Source organism: Quercus suber, unplaced genomic scaffold (assembly GCF_002906115.3).
Source record: "Quercus suber isolate HL8 unplaced genomic scaffold, Cork oak 2.0 scaffold_140, whole genome shotgun sequence".
Taxonomy (NCBI): Eukaryota; Viridiplantae; Streptophyta; class Magnoliopsida; order Fagales; family Fagaceae; genus Quercus; species Quercus suber.
The window spans coordinates 283,910-293,982 of NW_027069601.1; the positions used below are offsets into that span (position 1 = coordinate 283,910).

Sequence of the window (10,073 nt, forward strand, 5' to 3'; positions counted from 1 at the left end):
GTCTCACTCCAAGCCACATACTTAAGCCCAATTGGAAAGGCCCAAAAGGCCAGCCCAATTAGATAATTGGTTGGATACAGAAGGAAAAACGTATAAAATTATTAGAGGGTGAAAAACATCATTGAAAAGTAGTGTGTATGAGAGTGTAAGTCACTCTTTTAATTCTCCTTTTGTAACTGATTGAGAGTCCACACTTCTTGGGCGTTAGTGGAATTGGAGTGAAGATTAAAAATATTCTCAAGTGCTTCGATCTTTGTTTTGAAATTCACCGCTTCAAGGTACGCTTTCTTATACTCGAATTCTGAAATTTACATAGTACATGTTATAGATTGAGAATGAAATAGATCCGTTAATTTTCCGCTGCACACATGCTTATTTCCATCATAATTTTCACACTAAAGTGCTAAGTGTTCATTGTCCAGGTCAATCCCCATACACATCAACTAAAACTTTGTGATTTTGGGAGTGCAAAAGTGTTGGTAAGTTTCATGCCTCTCCCCTTGGTTATTGATGGTTGTGTTTTATTATTTGCTTTGAGTTTATCCCTTTTGCATTTTATCAGGTGAAAGGAGAACCCAATGTTTCTTACATCTGTTCAAGATATTATCGTGCTCCAGAGCTCATATTTGGTGCCACCGAGTACACAACTGCGATAGATATATGGTCTACAGGTTGTGTGATGGCTGAGTTACTTCTTGGACAAGTGGGTCAATACTTGAAATTATACAGACTTATCCCTGTTTTTACCGTCCTGTGTACTGCCATTAACACTTATAATCCAACTTATCTTTCAGCCTTTGTTTCCTGGTGAAAGTGGGGTTGACCAACTAGTTGAGATCATTAAGGTGAGGTTACTTTATTATTTTTCATTTGTCTTTGTGAATATCCTTTTTACTATTCATATATTGGGGTTCGGATTTTGGCCACTGACATCAACTCAATTGTATTAGAGCATCTTTATCAGCTGTGCTATGTGCCAAATGTTAAATATTTGGCACATTTGGCACACCAAGCACCATTTAAGAGCATCTTTATCAGCTGTGTCATATGTGCCAAATGTTAAATATTTGGCACATTTGGCACACCAAGCACCATTTAACCCCATTTATTAGATGTGCCATATCCTATATTTTTTGCAACATTGAACAGTACCGTGACAAATTTGCCACGGTACGGAACGCGTGTGGCAAATTTTTTTTTCTTTTTTTATTCCTCTCTCTCTCTCATCTCTCCGTCATCCTCACCTGTCTCACCTCAATCCTCTCCTCTCTCTCTCACCCCAATCCTCATCACTGCTCTTCCACGCCCACGCCAACGCCAACGCCGACGATCACTTCCGCGCTGACGCTGACGCCGATTTCTCTCTAGCAATGGTTTTTCTTTATTTATTTATTTTTTTTGGCTGTGTTTTGATGGGTTCGATTCCGACGGAGGTGGGTGGGTTCGGATGGGCTAGGCTATGACGATGAAGGCGATGAAAATGGTGGGTTTGGAGTCTGGGTTGACTTGGATTATGAAGGTTTGGGTTTGGAAGTGGGTGTGGGTGAGGGTGTGGAGGCGGTGGGTTTGTCGGGGTTTGTGGTTGAGGTGGTGGTGGTGGTGGGGCTTCCGATTTGGGTTGATGGGTTTGTGGTTGATGGGTTGGTTGGGTCGGCGGCTTGAGTTTGTTTGTTGATTTCCGATTTGTTGTTTGTTCCGATGCAGTTGTTGTTCTATTTGGTTGATCAGGGAGTTCCAATGAGTTTCTGGTTTGTTGTTGTTGTTCTGATTTGTACTGAAGGATTGTGGCTGCCACGGCGGCGGCGGCAGCAGTGTTGTGGTTGTTGTGGTTGTTATTTATTGGGTTAAATATATTATTTTATTGTGTTGTTTATATTATTTTAATGTCTAGGAAATATTATTTTAATGTATAGAATTGTAGTATAAAACATCTGATAAATGGAATGTTGTAAAATAATGTGGTAAAATAATAAAGTAGGGTTTTAGTGTGACAAAATGGCATAATTTTTGCCACATCTGATGCAGATGCTCTAACCCCATTTATCAGATGTGCCATATCCCATATTTTTTGCAACATTGAATAGTACCGTGACAAATTTGTCACGGTACGGAACGCGTGTGGCAAATTTTTTTTTTCTTTTTTTATTCCTCTCTCTCTCATCTCTCTGTCATTCTCACCTCTCTCACCTCAATCCTCTCCTCTCTCTCTCACCCCAATCCTCATCACTGCTCTTCCACGCCCACGCCAATGCCAATGCCAATGCCAACGCCGACGCCGACGCCGATTTCTTTCTAGCAATGGCTTTTCTGTTTTTTTTTTTTTTTTGGTTGTGTTTTGATGGGTTTGGTTCCGACGGAGGTGGGTGGGTTCGGATGGGCTAGGCTATGACGATGACGACGATGAAGATGGTGGGTTTGGAGTCTGGGTTGACTTGGATTATGAAGGTTTTGGGTTTGGAAGTGGGTGTGGGTGAGGGTGTGGAGGCGGTGGGTTTGTCGGGGTTTGTGGTTGAGGTGGTGGGGCGTCCGATTTGGTTTTGGTTGGCTATGGGTTGTGGGTCAAGATTTTAGGTTGGCGGCATTGTGGGTCGAGGTTGGTTGCTTGAGTTTGTTTGTTTGTTTGTTGATGGGTTGGTTGGGTCGGCGGCTTGAGTTTGTTTGTTGATTTCTGATTTGTTGTTTGTTCCGATGTAATTGTTGTTCTATTTGGTTGATCAGGGAGTTCTGATGGGTTTCTGGTTTGTTGTTGTTGTTCTGATTTGTTCCGATGGATTGTGGCTGCCATGGTGGTGGTGGCGACGGCGGCGGCAGCAGTGTTGTGGTTGTTATTTATTGGGTTAGATATATTATTTTATTGTGTTGTTTATATTATTTTAATGTGTAGGAAATATTATTTTAATGTATAGAATTGTAATATAAAACATCTGATAAATGGAATATTGTAAAATAATGTGGTAAAATAATAAAGTAGGGTTTTAGTGTGGCAAAATGGCATAATTTTTGCCACATCTGATGCGGATGCTCTTAGCTAAAAACTTTTCACCTTGTGTAAGAAATAAAAACTAGCAGCAGAATATAAGTAATCGGTTTTTCGGCATACCTTTCTTGGCCTAAACCGATGATCACACAGGAGCTTTGAAATTGTTCTACGCTGTCTAGAGCCAGCCTCCACGCAGACCAACTATCTAAACACGTTTTGAATTCCAATTTGTGTAATCCACGAACCAAAAATGTTTCTCTGACGATATTGCACACTATTAGAGTGATGCAAACATAACCCACAACCTAAGAGTCTCACAACACACTGTAAACACTGTGAGAAATACAGAAGTCGTTCACTATTCAATGGGTACCATTCTTGGTGTTTATATACACACCACTCCATTAATATTGAGTGGGATAGTAGACTTAGTGGGGTAGTGTAATGATCTAACACCATTACTCCATAACTCCTAGATGTTACAATTTGAGGCAAATAGAGGGACATGCTCATATTTGGTGTCTGTCCATATTCTTTCAGTTTCTAACACCTTGTGTTTTTAGAAGTGAAATAGGAAACGAGTACAAGATCTTTCGTCATTGTAAAACTAAAAAATATACTTTAGTGGTTAACATAAGTCTAAGTAAGTGTTTCATATATTTAAAACTTTTTCCAGGTTTTGGGAACTCCAACCAGGGAGGAGATAAAGTGCATGAATCCAAATTATACTGAATTTAAGTTCCCACAGATAAAGCCTCATCCATGGCACATGCAAGGTGTGTCCTTTTCCTTGCTTGTATCATTTTATATTGTCTTCAATTGTCTTTGTTCTTCAGTGCCTTTTCGTGTGGGCTGTCTAAGTTTCACAGTTTTTGGAGGATGCTTTAGTGACAGTGTTAACATCAGACATCCCTCGGACTGGACATTGTTTGGCAAGTTGAGGACATCTAACATGACCAAGATCCTATTTATATAGTAACTGTGAAGGAAAAAAATATAAAGGTAGAACTTTTGAGCAAGACTCTGGCTCAGGAACCAAAGAGGTAGCGGTTTTGACTCTCCTGAGTTGTTGATGTGCATGCTTTGCTGGTTTTTAGGTTCACTGAGTAATTTTAGAAAAAAAATGAAAGGAAACGCGAATATAGACCAATGGTTTGAGACTGTCAAGAAGTCTTGAGAGGTGTTACAATGGGGCTTGGCCATTGGCATGGGGAGAGAAGCAGTTGGTATATGTTATGGGTCATGAAATAACTTTAAACCATGAATAACTTCTGCTTAGGGCAAGGCTTGTGCTAGCTATTCTAGCAGCCTAGGAATCTTTCATGTTATTCCCCAGAAGAATTTATGATCACTTTAGTAGTGTCTTTGCATGCTCATATTAGCCCATGCAAATTATTTGCGCGCGCCCCCCGCCCCACGCCCCCCCCCTCCCCCGGCCCTTTTTTTTGATCTTCTTCATTTAAATTTGTTCTCTGATAGTATTTTCATTAAACAGGTCTTCCAAAAACGTTTACCCCAGAAGCAGTGGACCTCGTTTGTAGGTTTTTTCAGTACTCTCCCAATTTGCGATGCACTGCTGTAAGTTAATTTCCACTGTATACTCTCCCAATTCATCCTTTCTTTGATGAGCTGAGGGACCCAAACACTCACCTTCCTAATGGCCGCCCTCTTCCTCCTCTCTTTAATTTTAAAGCCCCAGGTAAATAGTGAATAAAATAAGCGTATCATACCATCATGGTGTTCCTACTTTTTCTTTGAAAATTTTACTTTGTCCTTCATGTTGTTAATTCTTTGAAGTTCATTGTTGTTATTATGAATATTTTTTAAAATAATAATAAAAAAAGAAGTAGAAGAAGAAAGAATGAAAAAGAAAGTAGTGGCTTGATTGTGTTGTAGTATTGTCAAACCTAGATGAGAAAAGCTTTAGGTGGGGCAATTCAGTAACCTTGAAGCAGCATGAACATATCTTATGAGTATTGTGCTTTCTGATCTTGCATTTACTAATCCTTTTCCCTTCGCAGATTTATTTATATTGTAGTAAAAGTTTAGAATTTTTGATGTTGTAATATGTCTGCCCTTGTAGCCGGGATAAAAACCTAGTCATGGAAGTTTGATAGGTTATACAATTAGAATTTAGAAGCATATATACTCTTTTTTTTGGTGATATCTTTCATCAACATCATCATTATTTTCATACCAAGCATGTTTCTCAATCATGTTAATAGCGTGAGCTTCTTATTTTCGAAAGGGGGTCTCTTACAATTTATAACTTTTTTTCTTCATCAAATGTCATTTATGTTATCTATGTTGAAAACAGTTACATAAATATAAAAGTGAAGCTGAATTTCATCTTTACTTATCCAAAAAGAATATAAAAGTGAAGCTAGCTACACTACTTATCAAGGAAGTCAATACCGTACCGGAGGCTGTACCGGTTTGGTTAGCAGTATGATATATTTCGGATACCAGTCAATACCGGTGTACCGTTTCGAATTTACCGCTATATATATTATTTATATATTTATTAGTCAAATTTTATATAATTTATTAACAAAACTTAATAATTTTTTAAAATGTATGAAGATCTAATTACTACTACTGACCAGTTTGCTACATCTCATTAATGTTTTTATTATTTACCGCTATATATATTATTTATATATTTATTAGTCAAATTTTATATAATTTATTAACAAAACTTAATAATTTTTTAAAATGTATGAAGATCTAATTACTACTACTGACCAGTTTGCTACATCTCATTAATGTTTTTATCTTTTTAATAAAATGATAATATAATAATAATAAAAGTACCAAGCCGTGTGATGTCAAAAAGACAAAATTTGAAAAGTTAACTTCGGTTTTTACTTTTATCCCATTTAAACGTCATTCGTTCACATTTATTAGACTATCAGAGGCGGACAAAACAAGAAAAGTATACAGAGAAGAGAGAACATTTATGCTGGGACAAGGTGAAGAAGAAGCGGCTTTTATGCTGGGACAAAGGTGAAGAAGAAGCGGTGGCAGCAGCAACTGGCAGTGGGTGATCGGCGCCGGGTTAGTGACCGGAGGATGACAATGCAGGTGATTAGTATAGATTTTTTTTGTACCGTCCGAATTTCAATTTTCGGCCGGAATGTTTGATTTTCACCGGTACAGCCGGTATAGTCCGGTACTGCCCGGTATTTAAAACGGTACGATACAAGCATGTTTCTGTACCGGTTGAGTGTTCGGTAAGAGAAATACCGGCCGTACCGAACGGTACGGTACGGTATTAACTAGCCTGCAACTTATCCCAAAGAAAATGAAGATTAAGAAGAAAAAAAAAATATTGAGATTTATTTTTCTACTTCTCCTACTTAATGGTATGAAATATTGTACCTGATTAGACAAAAGAAAATGAATTGAGAAATTGTCATTGGTTACAGACAATGTACTCATTTGTGCATTCTTGAACCTGTTGAAATTATTTTGGTTTGGTTTTGCCCCGGCTTCTAATGCTTACTAATGTTTTCTTTTATTCTTACTAGTCGCAGATCCGCGCAATGTGCGGGATAATTTTGATGTCATATTATTTTTTGTTAAGTAAAGAATGAGAATAATAGTTGAGATTTATAAGTAATAGTCCCAAACTCATCTCACAATAATGTGATTACATTGTAATATATATAATAAATTTTATGTAAGTAAAGAAGTCTTTATCTTGATTGTGAGTGTGTGTGTGTGTGTGAAAAACATGTTGCATTTTACTTTCAATTATTATATATAACAAAATATTTTGTAATACGTTAGAATAGTGTGAGATATGTGTGTGTGTATTGTTTTTTTTAGCAAAGAAACATGTTGCATTTTACTTTCAATTATTATATATAACAAAATATTTTGTAATACGTTAGAATAGTGTGAGATATGTATCAAAACACAACACAATTAAAAACTGGAGAATGTATAATTTTTATTAGAACATGAAAATGAATCTTGTTGGTTTCATATGAAAGCTAACATTATTTTGCATTTTTGGAGAAATTACTGAGCAATTTATCCAAACTTTGTTTCCATTTTATCACATAAGAACTATTAAACAAAATTATAATAGTTTCTATTTTGATAATCACTAAACTCATGTATGAGAATCAACTATTACAAAAAAATTTCTCCCCAAAACATATATTGATTTCTATTATTCCTTTCCATACAATTTAAAAAATGTGAACAACTAAGGAAGCTAAATGTGTTGTTGATCGTTTCTGCAAAAAATAAAAATGTGTAGTTGATCTTAATCAATCAATAAATAGCATAAAAGGGGTAGGGAAAGCAAACGTAATCACGGTATAATTGTTTATAGATGTCCATATTTGTTTTTGTATGATAATACTCTTGCTTTCTAAAATATTCATGGTGCAACTGTATCTTGTTTGATCTCTCTCAGTTCTGCAACTTTAACCCAACTCACAACATATAAACCAATGATCATGAAAAAGGACCTAGCAAAATGAAGCCAAACACAATTTCTAATTTTTAGTGATAATAAAAGAGAGATTAAAAGATATCACAAATATGTAGTGATAATTAAAAAAAAATTCCATCACAAATACTATACTTATTGGTTTTAAGAGAGATTAAAAGAGAACAAATATAAATATAAAATGTGGGTGTGTGTGTGTGTGTGCCCGCATGTGTGTAGTGGAAGGGAAAAATGTATATACAATACATAATGTTGAGGGAGGGGAAAGGTTGGGAAAGAGGAAGAGACTTTGTATGTTTTGGTAATTGAAAATGTATTTATAACTGGTAAGTTGCATAGTTAATTTATATATATATATATATATAATATTTTCTTTTTAAAAGAACTCATCAAATCCAATGTAGTAACATAATAGTAAGTCTGAATAGAGGACTTTTGGGCAACCATATAGGTTTATGAAAAATTTAAAACTTTCTATATTCATTATTTTTTTCCCAAAAATTTTATCAGAGAAAATTATTTCCTTCATAAATGAGAATTTTATGGATTTTTTTTTTCAATTAGATCAAAGAAATATATAGGAAGGCAAAAAAAATTGATTGTATTTCTAAAGATCTAATAGTGAATATTTAAGTACATATTATTTAAGAACTATAATAGTGAAATTTGTAGTACAAAAGAAATGCCTAGTTGATTTCCTGTTGTATTTATCTATTTTATTTATTATATTATTTCTATTATATTTTTGAATATTTAAGGAGTATGATGAATTAAAGTGCAACATATCATAGCCAAATCGAACAATAAGATATAAGATATAAGTTTAAGGTTTTTTTTCCTAAGAATTAGATAAGCTTAATTAAGCTAATTACTAAGGTAATATGATTTAATTCATGTTGGACATACATTATCATTCTATTTATATATATATATATATATATTGGTTAGCATGATTTGAATTAAGTTGCAAGATTTCATAAGAATGAGATCACGTTGAGGTATATGCTTCAATTGAGAGAATTTTTTAATTTTAAAGTAATGGACATTAGTATTACCATGGAAACATAAAGCAAATTGCATGCATGTCCACAATTATAAAATGGATGCAATAGTTATAAATTGTAAGAATTTGTTTTTGAGAAGATAAATGGTACCCAAATACAAAGAAAAAGAGGAACACCATACGGTCAATACCTATCAATCATAAAATTTTGTTTCCTCTTCCAAAGTGTCCTAAGAAGTTATAAATTAGCATCGATTTAGATGAGATTAAAAGAAAATTAGCAAGGATTTATGTGTTTTTTAATTTAAAAATTACAAAGCTCTTCAGAAAATAAAATAAACAAATGAGAGGCAAATGATCATCTACTAAATCAATAAAACGCATTCCAATTCTTTAAACACAAACAATTTTAATGGGTAAAACATAATAATCTAAGGAAAAATTGTAAACATGAATCCAAAGAGATAGACTATCAATTGAAAATTGGAAAAAAGAAAAAAGAAACATGGTATTTACAACCCTAGAAAAGAAAATCCAACACAAATCATAAAAAAATTGCCGCAAAAAAGAAAGAAGTTCAAGGGAAGAGAAAGAAAAACTGACCTCAAATAGACCTTCTAATTCTAGTTGTAATTCGGTGATTGATGGAAGGGAAAGTAAGCAATTCAAAACCTATATATAAAAAAATTAAATCAGTGGGTTTTAAATCCAAAGGGAGGCAATTGAATGTTTTGATGGGGGGAAAGAAGCCGTTTTTTTGATAAGGAGATGATAAGTCAAAGAGAGAGAATGACTGATTGCTGAATTTAAGGGAATTTGGATTCAATAAGAAATTCACTAATAGTATAAACATTAGCCGTTTGTTTGATGGGAAGATGATGAGTTGAGAGAGAGGATGGGATTGATTAAAGAGAATATATGAAGTGGAAACCCAAAAAAAAAAAAAAAAAGGAAAATAAAAACTTTGTGATATGGCGATGATGTGGCTCAATTGGAGCATAGCAACAATAAATGCTATGCTTCAGCTTTTAGATATATATAGATTGGCAGAGCTCTCAGGCATACCACCTGATATCATCAATAAACTTATTCCAGAACATGCTCGGAAGCAGAACTTGTTTATGGATTTGCACTCTTAGCAACCGTACCAAATCTTTCTTACTTCTGGTTGCCATTCCACCCAGGTTAATTTGGTCATGATCAGCATCTGTCCAAAAATCCCTCACCCTTATTATTAGTCATCTTGCCTCCTGTGAGAGAGTACTACAAACGGAGTTCCTAGGACAGTAGAGGAAACCTGAGGCTTTGAATTTGCTTGCTGATGGTGCTTTTAAATTTTAATTCAAAGACACTATATGACTTATATCATGTGTATTTATTGTGACCCCAATTGCAGGGGATTTTAGTAAGATGAAGGGTATGAGCATGTATGTATGTATACCCTGTGCTAAAAATGTTTTCTTTTAGCAACTCTTCTTATGATCTCGTTCTTCCCTTGGTCGATTTTTATGTTTTTACCCATATATAACCATGACAAAGATCTCCTTATAAAAATTATAGGTGTGGTTGATCTTTGACGTTTTCAACGAAAATATTAGGCTCATGTCTGAAACTTGTTCCTAAGA

General features: G+C 34.8%; 1 protein-coding gene across 1 annotated transcript; it reads left to right on the forward strand.

Annotated features, from left to right (window-relative positions):
• The first annotated feature begins 428 nt into the window (after nt 1-428).
• LOC112018355 (shaggy-related protein kinase kappa) lies at nt 429-9,624 on the forward strand. Its single transcript, XM_065776685.1, is given in 6 exon segments — nt 429-479; nt 563-703; nt 795-845; nt 3,657-3,756; nt 4,476-4,679; nt 9,499-9,624. Coding segments are annotated over 5 exon segments (468 nt in total). The 5' UTR covers nt 429-479; nt 563-679; the 3' UTR covers nt 9,588-9,624.
• The last annotated feature ends 449 nt before the right edge of the window (nt 9,625-10,073 follow it).